This window comes from Macrosteles quadrilineatus, unplaced genomic scaffold (genome assembly GCF_028750875.1).
Source record: "Macrosteles quadrilineatus isolate MER2022 unplaced genomic scaffold, UCM_ALF_1.0 Scaffold_5__1_contigs__length_97177068, whole genome shotgun sequence".
In the NCBI taxonomy this organism is placed as follows: domain Eukaryota; kingdom Metazoa; phylum Arthropoda; class Insecta; order Hemiptera; family Cicadellidae; genus Macrosteles; species Macrosteles quadrilineatus.
The window spans coordinates 47447972-47470557 of record NW_026542598.1 but is presented as its reverse complement, the minus strand read 5'-3'; the positions used below and the strand labels follow the sequence as shown (position 1 = coordinate 47470557).

The 22586-nt window shown below is 33.0% G+C and overlaps 1 protein-coding gene across 1 annotated transcript in view; it reads left to right on the top strand.

Moving 5' to 3' along the window:
* The first annotated feature begins 375 nt into the window (after positions 1 to 375).
* LOC128995579 (ankyrin repeat domain-containing protein SOWAHA-like) overlaps positions 376 to 22586 on the top strand; it is a 106550-nt gene continuing 84339 nt past the window's right edge. The window contains exons 1-4 of the mRNA XM_054420596.1: positions 376 to 567; positions 4044 to 4108; positions 13037 to 13393; positions 17179 to 17298. Coding sequence (XP_054276571.1) covers positions 444 to 567; positions 4044 to 4108; positions 13037 to 13393; positions 17179 to 17298 — 666 coding nt within the window. The 5' untranslated portion in view covers positions 376 to 443. The remainder of the gene's footprint in view (positions 568 to 4043; positions 4109 to 13036; positions 13394 to 17178; positions 17299 to 22586) is intronic.

Sequence of the window (22586 nt, the reverse complement as noted above, 5' to 3'; positions counted from 1 at the left end):
ACATACTAATTTGACAGTTACAATCAGGTAATCTTTTGTTTGCAATCCGAGTGACGTCAGAATATCTGATTGCTGATGCAAATGTTATACAAAGGACACATATATGAACTTGAACGGATGGTGTTTTTGGACTTTGGGGAACTCCAAATGAAACAGTAAACCGGTCCCCGATCTAGGTTTTACCATGAGACCTTATATCATATTATTCCCTGGTTGGTAAATCGCTTAAAACACCTGTAGCGTTAATATGATTTCAGCCACTCCGTCTGACAATGAGGAAGGATTTACGGAACATCGAACGAACTCAATCGATCCAGTTTGTTTCACTCCACTACACCTGTGGAGTGAAACTGATAGCTTAAGCTTACTAAACTCAGCTGTTGGGTGAAGTCAATTAAATTTAGTTGGATTTGGATTTATTTACTTTGTTTCGTGTTGTGAAAATGTCTTCTAATGAGTTGACATTAGAAGCAGTTCGCGATTTTATGTTATTAAAAGGTGGAAAAGTGACCAATCATGACCTCGTCAAGCATTTCAAACCTATACTCACCAATCCAGACACAAGAGGTAATCTTTTGTAACATTTCTTTAAGAATTCATAGATGTAACCTCAAAACAGGCAATAGACCTAGTTCCCTTTTTATTTATCACCAAAGTTAGTTATAGTAAGGAGTTAGTTGTATTAATCTAGTCCCTTGAGTAACCAGTCAACTGAGTCAAAAATGTCCTTAATCTCTAAGTTATAGCCTATCCCAATAACACAATATTCCACCCAGCCTAAATAACCTAGTGTCCTTCACTAGCTTGTAGGGCCTATGTAAGACCTACATTTATTGTGCATAGTACTACATTTAAAGTAGGCTAAACATAAAATGTTTCCATTGATTTGGGTGATCAAGCAAAACAAACTTACTACGCCTAAGTAAAACCAAAGAAAATCTAGGCTAACATACTTCATTATATGACATAACCTTAACATAGATTTGCAAGAAATCAGTAAACAAAAAACGCTGGACAATCTTAACATGAACAGTCTGAAACATTGTAGGTTCTTTAACCCTCTTGATTAATTGCAGAGAGATGGGCCCATAATCAATCGTTCTTTTAGTCAAACCATTGGTCTAACTTGCAACCTTTAAAGATGTGTGCATGATCCACACTGTTAGGTACCCAAAAATTATCTTGGTGTAGTAGCCTATAACTTATAGCTTCTAATTTATAATGAAACTTTTTTCCTGTTGGTAACTTATCGCCTTTAAAGTTTCAATTTTCATTCCATTTCGTGTTTATGTGTTGTTCTGTTTCATTGTTAGTGTGTGTTCCACTAACTGCATTTTATTTTGCTAGTGTTACTGAGTTGTCAAAGGTTTAGTTTTAAGCACAACAACTTTTTACTCCGCAAGAAACTTTTGTAAGGAGGCGCAATAATCAATCGCTAGCCTAACTACACTGAGGCTCTTACTGACTGGACCTAGAAAAAAACTATCTAGGCGTGGTGGAAAAATTGATTAATTTTTACGCTACGGCCACACTTAGCGACTTTTTAAGTTATCTAGTGACCTGGTCGCTGTAGGTGACCAAAGAAGGTAATTTCAACATTTCAGTTTACTATTTTATCGTACCAGTAGGCCTAAATAGAGTTTTGGTATTTTACCTTGCAGCGTTATTATGTTATATTGTCGCCTATCGGTTATATTCACCATCGTCTCATTAGTGAAGGATTGCCAAAATTGAACTCTTTTCATAAGTATTCAACCAGAAAAAGAGGTAGTGATTTCACGTTCAACAAACACAATTTATCGGTTGGCGAATAAAATCCCATCATCACGATAGTAGGCTAGTGTTACAGTAGTTTAATCACAACGATTGCGTAGGGATAGCCTAGTGTTAACGACACTAGTAGAAAATTTAAGGTACGAGCCTTGGCGAGTGCCTTAAAAACTTCTACGAGTGTCTTTAACGCAACCCGCGTACACTACTTTACCTATGACAGTGTTTTAATTACTAAATATCACTACTCATAACTTCTAAGAAAGGTTAGCCTAACTTATATGTTTTTGTTTAGGCCCTAACCTCTCATTACCACCGACAGTGATGCAACAAACATTGTACCAAACACTAATTGCACCAATCAACAATTAAATTGGTCTGAACAGCTGATTAGTTGAAGTTTGAATCATTACAATTTTACTTCTTCTCCCTCAATCCTTAAACCTCATTGGTCCGTTACTCGTTTTGTTTTGAGTAAAACTATGTTGTTAAAGTTGTTATGGAAGTAAACAATGCTGTTATGTGAAACTTTTCAATTCTAAGAACTGAACTGAAACAGCTACTTTAAAGAGCTATTGTAGCTAAAATATTAAATATATTTAAGCCTATTGGATATCAAAAAGGAAGAGGAACCACATATGTATAGAGTGGAATTCCTTAAAACATGTTTTGCATTCCTATTCGGACAGAAGAGAAGATAAGCCAACTTAATCCTTAAAGGATACATCTCATTTCCGCATGCTTATTTCATCGATGAAAATGTTGGTAGGCTGTTTTTACTCTATATTTGCCATACCTTACCATTGCTAGACTAAAGCTGAAAACAGTGTAGGAATTGGGTGTGTGAGGGAGCGACTTGTCGCCTAGTGTGGCCAGTGCCGTAAGATACGTAACATGCTGAGCGTATTTGTCGCCACAAACAAAAAAACGCTCCCAGATGCATTTATTTTTCTGGTTAAAGGCTGCTTTATGTGGCCATCTCCATTTAATTTAATGTTGTGTAGCCTACTTTTATTCTTTGTTGCATCAACCAAGTCATGAGCCTTTTGGCCAACACCTTTTCTTTTACCTCTATAGCATTCCTGTTGCAGTGAATATTTTGTCTTGTTGATATTGATCCGTAAGCCAATACCTCTAAATTATTTCCGTTGTGAGAAAAAAATACTAATCTCATCTTGAAACAACGTCTTGCCTTTAACATTGGAGAAATGTAAAAATGTGATAAACCAGGAAGCTACAAAAATCCCAACTTGAGGAGGTTAGCGTCTTGGACTTGTGAGCGGAAAGGAAATCCACAAAATTCCCAAGAGGTTTGGACCATTTTTCTTTAAAAGCGTGTAAGATTCTTCAATAAAAATGCCAGTTGTACAAAATAAAAAGATGGTAAAATAAAGATGTATTTATAGAATAATAAGCGACCAGTTTGACGAAGCCTGCTTAGGGAAGGCCTTGCGCATCAGGGAATTGATCTGTAGATCCATGTAAAATAAAATACTCAAGTATTTTCCAATTTAAAGTTGGCCTACTATTAAAGGTGCAGTTTGAAACGTTTAAGAGTACTAGGGCCCTGAAAGTTCTTCAGAAACCACAAAATGTTAAATGTATTTAAACAGTTATTTGCTTGGCTACAAATTAAATCCAGTACACTCTTAGACTTCTTTTAAATTTTCCTTCACCCTTCATTCTTTAAGTATGTTACTCAGTGTTTCCATATGCAGAGTTTTTATCCCGAAAACTTACACTCATAGTATGTGTGGGAATAAAGGAATGCGGGATGAAACGGGACTTTACGCTTTGACGCCTGATTTATATTTTTACAGCTTTTCTGATAAGCGAACCCGAAACCTTAAATAATTAGGGTAGATATATTAGGGTTAAGAGCTATTGTATCATGAAATGTGAAGAAGATATATCAGGATGGAACAGGATTTTTTTTTAATTCATGGATAAAACACAAATTTTGTTGTGTTATAGCAAGATTTAATTGAATTTTTGTGTTGGTCGTGTAGATACACTGATATCACTTAGTTTTTCACTGTGCTATACATAGGGTAGATTTAACTAACCTAACCTGTAAGATTATTTTTTGGTCCCAGTATTAAACAAACAAATTTATTTAGATGCGTTAGATCTAAAGATAAATTACATTACCTTTCATGTGTATTAAATAACGTCATGTTGCTGATTGTGTTAGCTCTTGTCTGTTGTAGCTACTGTGTTTGTTTGCTACTTGCCAACTAAGTGGCTGTTTAACACCTGTATTTCTGTTTCAGTACAAGCTCGCAATGAGTTCAAGGAGATTGTCAACACAGTCGCAACCATTGTACGCAGTGATGAGGTAAGGGTTACCCTATGTACTTATCATGTATCATATAGCTTAAGTCAGTCAATGTATTATTCAGAACACTAATATTTAGGTTGGATTTATATGACACTCACAAACTTGGGTGCATATTTTATTTGAAGGCTGTTTGGTCGCAAGGGAACTCTGGCGATTAGCTCTGTTCTTCTCTAAGTTATTGTATAGGCCTACGCCGCCACTATCGCTTTAAGGATTGATTAGTGTGGGCCAGCCTATTCAGCCATAAAACGTACGATTTACAAAAATAAAGGTTTGCCTTCAAAGCTAAGTTACCGGATAAAGGAAACAACATTTTAACTTGGAACAATATTGCAACCATTAAATCGTTGGTTATTGTAAGAAAATTACATATTTTAAAATAAAATTGTGTCCCAACTAGGCCTGTTTTAAATTTTATTTCAAAACAACAAGTTTATTGCAATTTTTAAAATTCAGGTTGCAATTACAATAATCTTAAACAAAATCTATTAGGTATCTATATTTATAAAAGATAAAGTTTGTATATATATTTGAACGTTATGGACTCCGAAACCGCTTTGACAGATTGTAATGAAACTTTCTGGCATTATCAAGCATTATTCAAGGATGGTTTGTCTTAAGTTTGGTGCAGATCCGTCAAAGGGCTCCGCCCCAGTGGCTCTGGAGTTTCCCATAACCTTATGAGTACTCATATTTAAATGGAATTAAAGAATCTTAACAGCTGTTTCAACTAAACAATTTGATTCTGTGATGATCAATAGCATTGCAATAGCACGTTGCTCGAAATCGAGCAAGAAGTACTGTAAAGTAAGAAGTACCTACTAAACATTTCTCTTGTGACTCTCTCGTGAAATGCCACTGGCGTTGAAAAAAAGTGTAGTTATTTAAAAACAAATAAAAGTCATCATAATTTCCGATGAGTTTAAAAGACTTTGAATCGAAAAATAAATAACAGCAATTAAATTATACAGCTGATCAAAATGTAAACAATTATGTTCTTCATAAGGATAACATTGGTACTTTCAAAGCCACTGGAGCAGAGCCCAAGGGACTTTTTCAAAAATGTAAGGCCAGTTTGCAAATCTACGTGACACGCTCTTTCCAATGAGACGTCAATGGATAAAATCGGTTAAGAAATGGCGGAGGAGTTCAACCGACAAAGTTTCATGTAGCGTTTTAATTATATAGATTTTTGATAGTGTGTGAATAAGGAGGTTTTTTTTAAGTGTATAATTCATTAACTTATGGACTTTATAAAAATTGTTATAAACACCTATTGAATTTGTATGGTTTCTTTCCCAAAAAATTATGTCTGGGAAACAAAAGTAGCCAGTTAATATTTTAAGTTACCTAATAATTGTAGTGGATTAATTACTAAAAGTTTATCTACATACAGCAGATCTATGGAATAATAATTATTCTCTTAAGCGTTCTCTTCCCGTTACGAAGCACGGGTATGGTGGCTATAGTAACATACATTTTTTACATTTACATTTTTTTTATGTAGGTACATATATTTTTGAATATTCACTTTTGTCAGACCTGTGGTTCAGCCCCGACAATTTTATAACATTTGACTAAATTACCACTTTCAAGCAATGTAAGTGTCTCATTATTTTTCAGAATCATTTAACAATCTTATTAATTTTTAATTTAATCCTAATCACATAGGCTCTAAACAAATTTTGGAAGCAAATTTTTCACCAAACAACCATAAGGCAAGAATAGAAAGGCTCTAGTTTGTTTATACAGTCTATGGATATGGAACAAGATTTAAAAAGGTTTGGTACTTGTACTAGTATTGGTAGAAATGAAGAGGGAGGTGAGAATCAAAGGTTTATGCTTATCATATACAAAATTAATTTAGTCCACGTTATTTTAATTTATATACTACATCACCTAGAACACAAAGGCAAAAAAAATTTTACAGTAGAACCTTGATAGTTCGACACTCGCTAGTACAACTGTTAGGTAGTTCGGACCGTGAGGACGTGACATGTCGACGGCGGCTGATGACGGGCTTACCGAGATCAGTAGGATAACTAAAGCTTTCTTATTGTTTTCGTTACTAATAGTTAGTAAACTCAATAGGTTACTTATACTCAATTTTAACCACCCCATTAATTAAAAAAAAATTTAAACTTTCAAAGTGAAAAGCAGTTGATTTACAAAATATTTTATACATTAAAGAATGCACAGTAGAGATGTAAGTTGTAACACTCCCTCTGTTTAAATATCCAATATACTCCGTATAGTTCGACACCCCCTTAGTCCATTAAGTGTTGAACTATCAAGGCTCTACTGTAGTGAGAAGCAAATAAGTTCAGTGTTTGGACCCAAAAAGTAAATTGTGATGTCATTGTATTGATTAGACAAGAGTGGGTACAAGATAAGATTGAGTTATGTACTTGCAATGTACAGTGTATTGAGGTATTAGTGGTTGTTTTGTTCCCTACATAGCTAGTTTTTATCCATGTGATTCATTGAAGTTTTTTATAATCATTATAATGGGGGGTAGGAGCAGTTCAAATACTAATCCGACTATAGGGGAGAAGGTTGTTAAAGGAACAGAGGTAAGAAGTGTTGATAACGTATAGAATATTGCAATTAAGACAATTGGTTCCAAGTCTAGATTTTACCATGCCGACGACTATGGCAATCACTTTTTCTCTTAAGGAATTCCGCTAAATCTTTGAGTTAATTAGCTTTTCTACTATAAGATTAATCACTTCACATTTGGTTGAAACTACCATTAATTAATAATAAAATTATGTTTCTCTAACCTTGTTTGATATTTTTATTGCACTTAAATTTACGTAGAAAAAGCATGTTTCTTACACGTAGAATGAAAAACTGAATTTTATCCAAATATTTGTTTTGTTTATAAAAAACCACTAAGCACAGAGAAGTAATATAAATATATTACTTATATACTTATATATTATTTATATTACTTCTCTGTGCACTAAGTAAATAAAAATAAATATCCAATGTGATTTCATTACATACTACAGTACTGTAATGCATTTTTACAGGACACCAACTGATTAAAATTAAAATGACTGGCTGTAATAGTATATTACGTTACTAGTCCTGAAAATAAGTGTTTACCGGACGAGTGTGGTCGTTCCCGTGCGAGACGAAGTCGAGTACGGGATTACCATACGAGTCCGGTAAACACATTTTGGACGAGATACGTACGATAGTTTACGCCATACTACTTAATTCGTACAAATCCTTATATATTTCCACCAACTAAAGGACTAAACATCACCAGTCATAACCTCTAAGAGAGGTTATGTTTTTGTTTATAACCAATCATTGCCACACAAATACAGTATAATCAGCTGATTGGTGTCCGGTAAAATTCATTGCAGAACAGTATTACGAAATGAAACCCCATTTGAATAAGCTGGCGGCAAACAGCTGTTTTCTGGACTAAATCCTTGCTTGGGAAGTTCGTCAAAATAATGTAGTGTGGCGTAAAAAACATACCCTCTCTCAGAGGTTATGAATAGTGATTGTTAAGTCCTTTGGTCGTTGGGAATATATAATGGATTTGTACAGTTTTAGCGAATTTCGCTTAAAGGGATTAATCTATTACCGTAGGTCTCATTGTATGACTTGGACCCGGGTCCGATTTACTTTTTCGTTTTGATGACCCCAGAGGCCAAAAACACTATTTGTTCAAATTCATACGTCATTTAGCAGGATAAATTGAACAAAAATGATCTGATTTTGATAAAATTTGGTACAAACGTGTAAACCTACGTTTATTCAAACGAGGTTTTCGCATGATCGGACTCTGGGAACAGGGGTTTATGGGGTAAAAATTGGGTTTTCCCATTTTTGACACTAAAAACACAAAATTTCACAATTTCTTTCCAAAACATTTTGTAGAGCTTAAAAAGAAATAATTTTGTATATTGAAGCGTTGTTGTATGCCCAACGGTTACGGAGATAATTTAAAAAAATTGTAAATTTAAAATTCCCATGTTATTCTTATGGAGAATAAATAAACTGTTGTGGTTTGCTTGTTTATGGATATTTGGAAATTTTGTTTATTTAATACTAAGCTATCGACAATGCAATAAAAAACACATCTCAATATCTTCCCTGCAGCAGCAAACCTAGGTACTCACTAAAATTAATGTTAATGAAATAGGAAATAAATCTGACAATTTTTAGGGAACATTTTAGTAGAAATCCAGCCAGGTAAATGTCAATTCGCTTAGTCTGCAGGTTTGCTGCAGCGAGGGTATTTTAAATTGTTAGGTTAGTTTAGGGTAGTATGGAGAAAAATATTGTATGTTACTCGTCCAATATGTGTTTTCTCTACCCGTATTTTAATCCCGCTCTTGACTTTGTCTCGCACGGGAACAACTATATTTGTTGGGTAAACACTTATTTTACGGACTAGTAAAATGTAATATTATATTTGAAATATAATTGCCCTGTTTGAACACAATACATCCATAAACAAGCAAACCCAAATTGTTTACTAAATTCTTCATGAGAAAAACATAAGAATTTAAAATGTACATTTTCTTGGAATTTATTTCGTAACCAGTTTTGGTTACCTACAACATTGCTTTAATATATCAAATTGTTTGTTGTTTTAAAAGCTCTACAAAAAATTATTTTGAAAAGAAATTTTATGTATTGAGTATCAAATACGGAAAGAACCTATTTCATCCCGTATAACTCTGTTCCCATTGTCCAATCACCTTGGTTAGCGAACTTGTTTGAATAAACTTAGTTTTTTATACTTTTGTACCAAATTTCATTAAAATCGAAAGATGTTTCTTGGAATTATTGTGATTACGACAAAGAAACATTTTAAAATGAGGTTGAAGTATTTTTGTCAAAAATCAGTCTTGATCCACATCTTACCATAAAACCAACCACAAGCTTATACCCTATCAATTAATTCCCATTAAAATGAATCAAGTTATCAATACCAGTCTTTATTTTAAAAGAATTATTCTCTTTAAACTCATTCTTTTGTGTAGGCAACATTAGTAACACGTCTCTCCTACTCCTAGTACGACCACACCATCCCAGGAATTGATCACCATGTAGTGTGTAGCGGCCGGTAGCAAATCCTAGTTGAACAATGGTGTGTGGTCTGAAGTGGTGTAGGCAGTGGCAGTGAGGCTCTGGATTGATATATGTCACTTGATGATATCTATAGATACAAGATAGTCGAATCCATTCATACCGAGTCCATTCATACAATACAAATTGTTAGTGGTGTCCATTTGTTATACGTACTGCCTACGAGTCTACCTATGGGGGGCTAGGTCTCTATTACAGGGTTGAAAAACAAAGTGCATTTATGTTGTTTTCACAATCATTGAGATTTCACCTAATAATTCTCTCTGGTCAAAATATGGATTACTTTAAACATTTTTATGTTTTTACCTACGACCGTTTTTTAAAGTAGCCGTTTCAGTTCAGTTCTTAGTATTGAAGAGATTCACTTAACAGCATTGTTGTTTTACTTAACAACACAAATAACGGACCAATGAGGTTCAAGGATTGAGATAGAAGAAGTAAAATTGTAAAGCTTCAAACGTCAACTAATCAGCCGTTTGGCCAATTTAATTGTTATAGAGAGGTGCAGTTAGTGTTTAGTAAAATTTTTTATTACATCACTGTCCGTTGCAATGATTGGTTATAAACGAAGACCATAACCTCTCTTTTTTAGAAATTATGAGTAGTAATTGTTAGTAATTAAAAAGACTGTTGTAGATTAAGTAATGCAACTCCATAAATAGTCTTAACGCCACTCTTAGAGGTTTTTAATAACATTCGCCTTTTGGGTCTGATGATGACTGGAATGTCCAATCGAAATTGATCACCAATTACCATCATGTACATGTATTTACTGTCTTGTGAGTAAACAGTATAAGTGTAAATATATTATTATAATTGTTATTTGACATATCTTTTTTGCTTTAATGTTTTAAGGCACTCGCCAATTCTCGTACCTTAAATTTCTACTTGTGTCTTTAATGCTATCTTTACGCAATCATTGTGTAAACTACTATTTTTTTAAATTTTGACCAACTATTAATTCACACTAACATCAGTCATTATACTGAGTTGTAACCTCAGGTTGTTCTGCAAAGAGCGGTCTAATTGTCTTTCCATGTTTAGTACTGGACCTAGGTACTATTTGTCTCTAGGCTTTCAATTAATGATGCTCATTACATGGTAAATTAGTAGTACATCTGTGTTCACTCTATACTATACTCCCATGTAACCTTTAAGAATATAATAAAAGTGACAGATTACATTTTACATAATCTCAGGCCTTGCCCCACAGGCCATCAAAATCCCAACGTATTTCTTATAAAGAAAAGATTTTGTTTACTTAAACAGACAAATCATTTGTATTAATTGCATTCTAAAACAGCTGTTGATAGTAAACACATGATACACACAAGAGCCTTCGTTTTTAGTTTTAACAACTGGAGTGGAGTGATTGACTTTGAGTTAAAATTATTACTGTTATTGGTTTTGAAATAACGCCTGCAACACTTTGCAATTGCTCGAATTCGAGCAACAGGTGCACTAGTATCTATATATAAAGCTAGGATGAATTTGAACTTTTGAAAAAACCATAAGCCGCATACCAATCAGTTGCATACTTGAATGAAAGGTCTTGCTGTGAAACTTCCCCGAAAAAAGGCAGGGAAGAATCACTAAATCTTCTCTGCGCTCTCCCCCTGTGGCGAGGCACGGGGAGAACAACAATTTTTTATAAATTTATTATCTTTGAGTCAACTTGTCTTGAATCAACCAAAATAACACAGTTTTTACTTTATCGCACACCAGTATTACAACCAAACTACACAAAACAGGGTACTTTGATTATGCACGTAATCCGTTTACGCTTGGAAATAGGTTAGCAACACTTAAAGATATTACGACTACGATCAGCAGGTGCAGCGTTTCTCATTTCGTTCAATGTTTGGATTTAACCTAACTAAAAGTGTTGTACAGTGTTTGAAAGACTAATTATTTAATATTTATATGCTTTATAGTAACTGTAGGAAAAATATAATGTGTAATGCGAGTGCAAACTGCCTTTGCTGCACTAGAGAAACTTTCCACACTCGCCTATGGCTTGTGCGTAAACATTTCTCATGTGTGCAGCAAAGTGCCACTTCACAAGTGATGGGATAACCGATTGGTTTCCATGACCGAATAATAAATCAGTAATTTTTAGTGTCAATCGGTTATTTATAGTTGAATGAATCACCAAAGCAATTTTAGTCATTAGTCACTGTCCCAAACCACAACTAATTTTTATCTTATGAGAAACTGAATAGGATTTAGTCGTTTGGCGTCAATCGGTGATTTTTAGTCGAATGAATCGCAGAATCAATTTTAGTTCAAACATTTATTCCAAGCAACAACTAGTTTTACCTGATGGTAATAATTTATAGGTATTACATGAAAAAGGTAAAAATAAAATAATCGTAAAATAAATTTAACTGACAAACTTTTTGTTAAAATCACCGAAGTGCTCGGTTAGACTAATTTAACCGAATCAGGATAAAATAACCGAACTAGTCTGTTGACTCTCAATATCCGAATGATTCGGTTATTTTCATTCGGTGATTTCCACCACTACACTTCGCCCATTAGTTACACAAATAACTATTCTCCATTTGTTTTCTTCCTGCTAGTTGATTCAATTCATCCATATATAGTGTACAATAGTCTTTTTCCTACAGTCACCCGACAAAGTTGGCTTCCTTGTACTGTTTATAGTACAGAAAGCTGCTAATTGCTGCATAACTTTGTTGTACGGTTTATACTTTGGCGCACATCAGGATTCCAACGAAACAACACAAAACAGCGTGGTTCTATTATGCACGTAATCCGTGTACGCTTGGAAATAGGTTGGCAACACTTAAAGAAAAATAATACTATGAGTAGCTGATTGACTATTATAACTACAATTTAACCTGTCATTTCGTGTTTATAGTTTATGTTCTCTTTTCGGTATTTCTGAACTTTCTAGACTTTTCTTTTAAACGTTTTTAAAACATTCCTACGATCTTAATAAACAAGAAAATACCTTTAAAGCATATTTTTAGGCGCGGAAACCACTGCAAATTACAAAAACATACGGAACTATTTTCTCAAGTCGCGGAGCACATTGCTTGCCGAGGAAAAAAATAGCGGAGTGATACGGACTGGGGACGACTTTCTCTAGGGCACCTATTTGTGTTGCCAGCTGAACGTAAAAACGTGTTGTATAGTGTTTGAAAGACTAATGATTTATATGCTTTATAGTGACTGTAGGAAAAATATAATGTGTAACACGAGTGCAAAAGGCCTTTGCTGCACTCAAGATCATACCTCTCGTAAACATTGCTCTCGTGTGCAGCAACGTGCCACTTTGCTCATTAGTTACACAAATAACTATTTAGTTTGCTTGGTTAAACACTAAGTAATCTACATCAGCACAATGATGCAATGCATGATGTAATGTGTTGAGCTGTCGGTAGCACAATTCATCTACGATCATTTTTATTCTAAACCTGGCTAGAGCATATAGTAATGGAATGACCAGCGAGTTGGACAAGTGGTAGTCTACTACATCAAAGTCTTTTGGTGCATACATAGGCCTATAGGTTTTGCCTTCATAGAGGTTTTAAATTTGATACTTTCATATGTCCTCAAGTAGGCTGTTAAAGATTTGTATTGCTGCCACCAGGTCTTTAGGGACTTTGACTATCTATATTGAAGAATGTTGAGACTTGTAACGCTCCTTGTACTGGTCTTGTTGTCTTCAATTGGAAGAGATATGTCTAGCATAGGGTTAAACACGTATAATAATAAACAGTAGAATAATCAAGTCATTAAACAAGTGATAAAGCATTTCAAAAGTTTTTTCTTTTCCAGGGTGAAAAATACCTGGTGTTGAAGAAGAAGTATCGCACCCCGAGTATCCAGAGCCACGACCAGTTCAGTCCTGTTCCCACTCCTGACTTGAACCCATCGTCTTCCATGTCCTCCCTGTACTCCTTGGGAGATAAACGGTCCATGGCTCACTCTGTGTCTCAGGACTCCTTGGACAGTGCTACGTCAGCAACCTCCCCTACCCGGCAGCCTCCCCCGTACCGTCCTCCGCCTCCACCTACACCCGTCAGTGATGCCCCGCCTGTACCTCCGCGCAAGAAGAGCACTGGTAGTAACAAGGAGAATTCACCAGAGGTCCAGGGGCGACCCACCACCATTGGAGCGGAGGCGGAAGTTGATGTGAGTTGCTTATTTTTGTGTTTAATTGCATGTTTGGGTCTGTTCAAACTCTTCATATAACTAATGTTTTTTTTTACTAAGTCAACTACAAATTATTTATTTGTAAGATAAACCTATTCAATTTCTTCAAAGCACAAACAATTTTAGATAAAAAACCTTCAAATTTTTTTCTATGAAAAGTAATTTTTTTAAATAATGTTGCAATCAGGCGAAAATAATAGTTTATCACATGGGCAAAATAGTGTCTTTTCAACCCTCGCACATTTTGGGTTGTACTTTAGCTGGGTTGAAATGAGTAATTTTACAATCTAGTAAAATTACTATAAATATACCTACTATTTATGGCATTATTTTAAAATAAAGTTAAAAAAATAAAAATAAATAAAATCACTACCTGTAAAACTTACAAATAGTTTTTCTGCATAAAATAGAGATAAATCTAACTAATCAATAACATGCTATTGCAAATGGTCTAATAAATTATAATCTTTGATAAAAGTATTATTTTATAATCTCCGTGAGCGACTTCCTATCCAGATTCTACTTTATATTTATATTTTGTATATGTTTTGTGTCAGGGACATTTTTAAATATATTTTTTCCAGAATTTAACTTTGGGTTGTAGTAAATTATATTTAGAGTTAAGTTCAAGTTAACCTGCAAAAAAACAGTTTTTTAACAATCTACCCATAAGTAAAATTGATTCTTTAAATGCATTGGTATCATATTTCTTTCTATTTATTCAGTTTGTAATAAAGAAACAGCGTCCATCCACTGACTTATTTGTTGCTAAACTCTTTCTAGTCTGATAACTAGGTAGGTTGTATAAATAAATATTCTGATAAACTATAAGTCAGATAAATTACAATAGAATTGAATAATTGTTTACTTCCGCAAGCCCCTAGGAGTATATTCCAAACACGAGTCTTGCTCAGTAAAGAGTATAGAGTGTAGTGGATGGTTATTAATGCTCATCAGTTTGTGACCTAATTGTGTACACAAATTTAACATCTTGCAGCTGTGAGCCTAAACTGAGTCGCCATATGTGATGTGTGTTTTCGATAGAATATACACAGTGTACGTGTTCAGGGGTTGTGTTTGTGTTTGATTTAACCTTTGTGGTAAGCGTTATGTGTGGTTTATCAACCTGCTAATAAATTAATTATGTGCAATTTTACTATCACTTTAATTCAATTAATTTAAAACTCAATTAAACTGTGAGACTTGTAAATTGAAATGGGTTCAAACAAATGAAATGTTCTAATGTTATGCGTTTCAATTAACTATTGTTATAAATGCAAAAAGGTTTATCCTGTCCAAAAAATATCTAAAAAATATTATTTTCTTACTTAACTAAAACTTAAACACTATAATAGGATCGTAGATTATTGCTCTAATGTTCTGTGTTTGAATTTTTCTATTGTTAAAAACATAACACATTGCTTAAAGAAAAAATTTCTGCTATTATTATGCACATTGTGAAATAATTTTTAAAATCTATTTCTTACTTATAACTGTGAATATGAAAATGGAATCTTACAAATACATTTTTTTATTGTCGTGTGATTTAACAAATTAATTGAGAAGCATAAAATCGTTTCAAGCTATGTTTTCTGCCATAAATTTGATCTTTTGCTTAACAATCACATACAAATGTACTAGTTAGTTTCACTTAATTGAGATTTTGAAAATTTAAAAATTACCTTACAATCAAAATACTCTTATTTTTGTGTTTTTCAATGCTTACAAGTGGCACTGATTAGAAAAAGTTGCACTGGTCACTCGCACCAAGGTAGGAAACATGTCACCTTCATCTTTCAAATCCGATCCATAATGTATGCAACCTAAAAAACCTTAATTGCTTTTTCACACTTTGGAATCTTTGATCATTTTATTTTTATTGACAATGTGAGCATAAGAGTTTTTTTAAAATAAAAAACTTATATTTTATGCCCTTAATCTATGCATTAAGTAGCTTGTTTCTACTATAAAAGCATGACCTACTCTTTTCTTCATTGCCTTTGCATGTAAAATTCAATTAATTTTTTCCATTTTATTAACAATTTTGAAATAACCTTTTACTTCCTACTCGTTTTGCAAAATAAATGATTGAACTGATTTTACTTTATATTGAAGACTCTCAGATAGTGTGTCATTTCTACAGCCAATAATGAATAGTCTATTGACATTGAGGGACTATAGCTATGATTGTGGCATTGTTCTGAATGATTGTTCTTAGTATCCGTTGTGGAATGTAAATGCTTTTATCAAAATTGAATAACATATCTATCTGCTAATGTTCAATTTTTATTTCTAAATAACTTCTTGGTCAGCATCGTATGTGCTATTAAAATACCTGAAAGTACAAAAATACTTCAAATAACTCTTCTTATAACATATTTACACATACACTGTTTACTCACAAGAGGGTAAATACATATGAAAGATGGTAAGTGGTGATTGATTTCAATTGGAGTGTCCAAACACCACTTACCATCTCCCTTATGTATTTAACATTTTGTGAGTAAACAGTATAAGTGTAAAAACGGTTGAACATCTTTAGTACGAACCTCAGTAAAACAAATCCTTGATAAAACAAGTCCTTGATAAAACAAATTTTTAAAAATTCCCTTGGAACTTTCTTAAAGGTTAATGCTAAAAACAACTCTACACAACGTAGTTATTAGGTTAAAACCCTCCATAAGACGAATTTCTTTTTTAAATGGGCTAGGACTGCTTGACCTCTATACAACAAATATTATTAGCACAAAACCTATACAAGCCGAAAGCAAACATTATAACACAAATTTCTCATGATCTTAACATCCATAGTACGTAGTTTTCAAAACAAAACGAAGCTTGTCCCAACATGAAACACCCACTCATCCTTCATCCTTCCTCAGTCATTGTCTCAGAGCGAGGAGAAACCTCTATTAGACGAATAACAGCAGTATTAAACCCCGATAAAACTAACCTCTTCATTAAGAATACCTCGATAATAAGAATTTTTCGCCTACCCCTTGACGTTCGTCTTATAGAGGTTCGACTGTATATTATTACAAGTGTTATTTGACATATTTTTTTTTACTTTTTTTATTTCTCTACAAATAGGCTTTCCCAAATAGACTTTCTGACTTTACATTCATCATGTGAACTCTTAACATATGAAGTTTCTCAGTCCCCAACCAATGAACTGGTAATGTTTGAGTTAGTGTGTTGATGGTGACAGCTGTAGCCACGGCATTGACAATGGTCTTTATGATTGTTCTTAGTCTGTTGAACCTCTGCATTGTTTCTTGTTACCAAACTCCTGTCATCGTAGTCTTCATCAATCAACCTCCCTCCCAAGCCATGATGAACCCTCACCATCTATATGAAATTTGATATTTCCTTTGTGTTTCAATCGTCTTTGAGAGAACAGTGGGAATCTTAAAATAGTTTGTGATGTTGATAAAGAGTTTAAATAGTTGTGTGGTCCTTGTTTATGTAAGTCGTTGTGGTTGCTTGAAATTATATGCGTGTGAGTGGTAAAATTAGATGTCAAAATGTGTGTATATGTATTTTTAAAATGTAATTTTGATAAGTAACACTATACAATATTACACTATAGATAATATATTTGTAAGAGCTTGTTTCTTCTATAAATCCTCATTTGATCAGTATCTGTTATTTTGCTGGATTATTTTTTCAGTGCACATTCACTAACTTGATCACTTCACAGATTATATTTAGTGTAAAGATAATATTGGTTTGGACATTATTGATTTGTGTTTGTTTTATTTTAGGAAAGTGATCCAGAGAACAAAATTAGTGTTAAGGAATGCATGCAAAAATTCCAACGCATGGCTTCTGAAAGTGCATTACAGAAGGCTCATCTTCCTGCTTCAAAAAAGAGATTTGATAAGGTAAGTTCTGATGGTTTTATTTGGTTTGGTATTCTAAATTAAATATCTTTAAGGCAAGGGATTCTACAAAAAACTATTAAGAGGAAACTATGTGTTTTCAGGAAATCGTCTTTCTAATCCAACGATACTTCAACAGTAGAGATCGGTTGATACCGCAACCAAGATATATAACAATTAATGTGATACCATACTATACGAATGTTATGACAATTTTTCCCCATTGTTGTGCCAGAAGTTTGATACTTAGGACAAAGATTGGTCGTATCAGTCAGTACCAAATAGTAATATTTATGTACCGGTAAAGATCACTGATAGACAGAAAACCAGGCATGCTAGACCCATGTTTATATGCTGTTTTTTTTCACTGTTTCATCCTAAGGAATAAATATAGAAAGAGAGTTTGTATACACATTGTAGGACAGGGTGTCCAGCCTTAAGTATTCCAATAGCTAACTTTTTTATTTTATGTCTAGCAGTAAACTTCTTATGCCGGACAGGTGGACACCCTTTACTTTTTTTATGTTGCTTTTAGGTATTTTTTTCAAATTTCAAAAATTGTGGTTCTACTATAGTACAGTAGAACCTCAATAATAAGACTCAAATTCAAATTCAAATTCTTTATTAACTCATCACATCTTATAATGCACAAGGTACAAAAGATTGGAGTTTCGTCACAATATAAACTAAAACTAAACTAAAACTAATAAAGTTGACAGAAGTAAAATATCACATAAATACAGAAAATACCTTATCATTCAGCGTATCATTTTACAAAGAATCCTTAAAAACTCTTCTACAGTGTAGTATGTTTTTTGTAAGAGAAGTTTGTGTAAATATGTAAGGGCTAAGTTCTTGGAATTATTGTTTAGTAAAATGCTGTACAATTTATTATAAACGTTTACTGCCATGTATTTTGGAGAGTGAAAGCCATAGTCCTCTAAGTATTTTCTTAGAAAGAAAGCCTATGCCGAGGAAATTTCTATTTGTTCTGATGTCGTGTTGGATAGGTATGGTTGAATTTACAGTCATACAAAATTTTAATATCATTAAACATTAGTTTAACTATTTCAATTATGTAAAGATTTGTAAGTGTAAAGATACCAATATCTTTAAAGCCATAGTCCTCACTATTGATTTTTGAGCGTTAAAAAGAATTTTAGTTTGGGGCTGAAATCCCCAAAGTACTATTCCATACCTAATTATTGATTCATGTAGGCGTGGAATACCATTTTACATACATCCATTGATGTTGTATTACTAATTACACTTAGTGCAAATCTAAACATATTTAACTTCTTTGACAGATATTGAATATGATTTCCCATTTTAGTTTATAATCAAAGTGTATTCCTAGAACCTTGTGGGTCTGACTGATTTTAGCTCTCCACAGGATTAATTCTCCAACTTGTTTTTCTCACAATTTCTAATTTTAAAGTACAACAAGTGGGTTTTAGAATTATTCATTAAAAATCCATTTTTGTAAAACCAATTTTTTAGTTCATCCACAATTGTTTTTAATTGATTTTTCCAATTGCTGAAAATCATTTTTTTTTTTACCTCGACATTAGTATCATCAGCATACAAAAATAAACTGGTTATATTTGAATCAAGGTCATTAATGAAAATCAGAAATAGCAATGGTCCCAGAATAGAACCTTGAGGTATACCTTAATGGACACTATACCATCTAGACGGAAACCGTTTGTTCTGTTTGTAAACTACTGTGCGCTGTTTTCTATTTAGTAAGTAGTTTGATAGAAGACCTAAGACCTTTTCTCTTATACCAATGTTTTTTAGTTTGTAGATTAAAAGTTGATGGTTCACACAATCAAAAGCCCTGAACAGATCGCAGAAAACCCCCGCAACACTTTGCAATCCATCCAGAGCCTCCGAAACTGAGTTAACATATTTAGTGAGATCCAAGGTTATTGAATGATTTCTTCTAAAGCAGAATTGAGATGGTGACAGTAAATTATTATTTTCCAAAAAATCAGTTATGCGATGGTGAATCAATTTTTCAAATATTTTAGAAAGATTACCAAGTACAGAAATAGGTCTATAATTTTGTATATTTGTTTTTGATCCTTTATTGAAAATAGGTTTCACTTCTGAAAATTTGAGCTTATCAGGAAATTATTCATTAAAAAAACTTTGACTAACTATTTTGCTTAAAACTGGAGCTATGATATGTTCTGACAATTTAATGAGTTTGATCGGGATTTTATCCCATCCAACAGCATGGGTTGTTTAGTTTAATGATTTCTATTGTGTCTGTAGGTTTGAATTCAGTTAATGTTTTAAGAGATGTATTACAAGCTACATTAGTGTCTGTCACCGAAACTTTAGGAATTTTGAGATAATTAACCGTGTTGACATAATGATGATTAAAACTCTCATGAGGATTATTAAATAGGACTTGTTACCAAGGTTGACTTCTTGTCAAGGTTTTTAATTATATGTGGTTTGGGGGAAAAAATTATAGGGGATTTGAAAATGAACACTTGTTATCAAGGGTGACCTGTTATCGAGGGTCTTGTTATATCAAGGTTCCACTTACTTCTAAAAAACAATTTATTTTTGACATGCCGTAGTAAAATACAAAAAAAATGCACTAAAAAAATGTCAAGATTCGATTTATCGGAATTGAATCATATTCATTGGAATTAATACATCATATTTAACAATGTGTATAGTTTTAAGATTTGTCTAAGTACATATGCTTGAAAAAAAGTTAATAGCTTCAATGCTCTGTGTGTCTAATAAATTCCCTATTACCAGTAGAGAAAATATGATTTCAACAAATATTATTACAGAACATTAGATTTAAATATTTGTGCAGAGCATAATTTTATTCAAGAATTTCAACAATAGTAGGCAACTCACCTGAAAATGAATTTTGCAAACTATTTCGTTTGGTCATTTTGAACTGTAATGTTTGAATCCCTTTAAACCTGTCCAAAATGTTCAACCAATGTATTATTTAATTCTAAATAGCATTATATTTTTTGTTTTTTGGTCAATTTAAGTAAATTTAATTATCATGTCTCTTTTACTTTATCTTTTTTTTATTATAAGAATATTTTTTATCTTGCGTACTTTATGATTTACAATGGTACTCATATTTGACTTGTTCATACAAAGACATATAAGTTACTGATCCTTATTTTTCAATGTAGCTTCACTTGTTGGTAAAAATCTTACCCTTTAATAGGTTACGAGTGGCAGATTTAATTGTCAGTGCACTTAAATAATTTTTTGGATTTTGGGCCAGCTTGTTGTTTACGAAATTTTAAAGTGTTACTAGGCCAATTTTTTATGAGATTTTTGCGGTTAATCGTTGAAATTGTAAGATTAATTCTTATCAAACCCCATGTCTGTTTTTTATAATGACAAACAAGTGATATTTTGTCAGAGTCAGTATGTAAATATGCTGCACCCAAAGCAGATCTTGCTCCCTGCGTTCACTGCCAGAATTACACTCTTTTGCAACTGAATGACCATTTAAAGTTGTTTACAACAGTTCAGCCTTGTGTGGCTACTATGTAAAGTAATCTCAGTTTGTATGTAGATGCCCTTATCCTGTTCTTTATAGAAACAGGTTTAATTCTATGAGGACCCCAAGGAACTTTTATTTTTATGCATTTTACCATCTCAGATATTATTTTTGTTTTAGAATATCATTATTTTACTAGTGTCCCTGTTGCTCGAATTCGAGCAATTGTTAAGTATTACAGGCGTTATTTTAAAACGAACTTCAACCAAGTCAGCAAATATTTGTAGCAAACCGTTTTATTAGCAAACTTATTGACTGTTTACAATTAACCTATGCTCTTCTTCTCACTTTTGATTTCTGACAACAGCTGGAGTTTCATAACAATTTTTGTTTCCCATGTTAATCTTATGGAGAAATAAGAAACTTTAAAGGGCTCCAGGGCCTCACTCTCTCATTATTTCCCTAAAAAGAAAGTTTCCTGCACAACTTCACGCTACGCTCTTTCCAATGACACTAAAAACATGACAATCGGTTTAGTAGTTTCGGAGGAGTAATTGTCACAAAATATCTGCTTGCGTATTAAATAAGTATAGATTATCATCAACAAAAGCTTGTCGGGTGATTAATTAATATAACAGTGTCTTATGTGTTTAAGGACGTTGTGTTTATAAAACAACAAAATCTAAATTAATTTTTATTCCACATACACAGCATGTGTTAATATTTGCATATTATAACTTTTAAGCAGCATATTTAAGACTGTCCACAACCTTAACATGACAATGGAAAGCCTGCGTAATTAATTGACATGAATTTCTTTAATGTTCAAACAAACTAAGTCTCATAAAATAGTGTTTTATACAAATATGAATTCCCACGTGATATGGGTTGGTAATGTTTGGATACTATAATGTTTGCAACGCATTATTCAACTTATGGTTATTAAAATATACTTAAAGCTATGAAAAACAAAGTGAAATTCTTTTAAAATATATTATCTTTTTATTGTGTTTCAACCATGATTGCTTCATTGAAATTCACTATATTTTCTATACTAATTATTCGCATACTATCTGCGAAGCACTCTGCAGCGCAGTACAGTACAGTATGCAATGTTGAGTGTAGGGCTGGGATGTATAGAGGAGAGTGTGTCCATGTTCGGGCGCCACAATAGGATGCCGCGTATAATTAGGGGAGGCCAGCCTTTGATGGTGGCCAACAATGGCCTGCAAACAATACAAACACCGTCTCTTATCCCGACTTTTGTTACAACAGGGGCTCGTGGCCAATTAACCAGGTTATGGCTACTTTGGGTGAAAATTATGTTGACGAAAGTGGGATGTGAATGTATTATTTTTTTTGGTTTATTGTATGGACTGATTTTTTAATGAGTCGTATTTGATGTAAAAGATGTTTTGTTATTAGTTTGGTTTTTTAAATATATACAGATTTTTCAGCACAAAACGTACATATTTGAATACTAAAAGTACTGGCGATGGGCTTTTCGTTACGGTACTCCTTTAATACCAACTTAGCAAATTTTACTTTATTTTGTTTTTTCTTTATAGTTTTCTAAAATTTTAAAAGTGAATCGTTTATTGAGTTGAAATATTTACAATGACTAAATATATTTTTGTCATTAATGTTGACGATAACAATTATTATCAACAATAAATGTTAACACAAATTACAAAACAGTGAAGTAACAATTAAAAATCATAAATTAACGTTATGATTTTTAATTTTTATAAAAAAAAAAAAAACAGTTATTTATTGTTTAGATTAGATTGCTTGT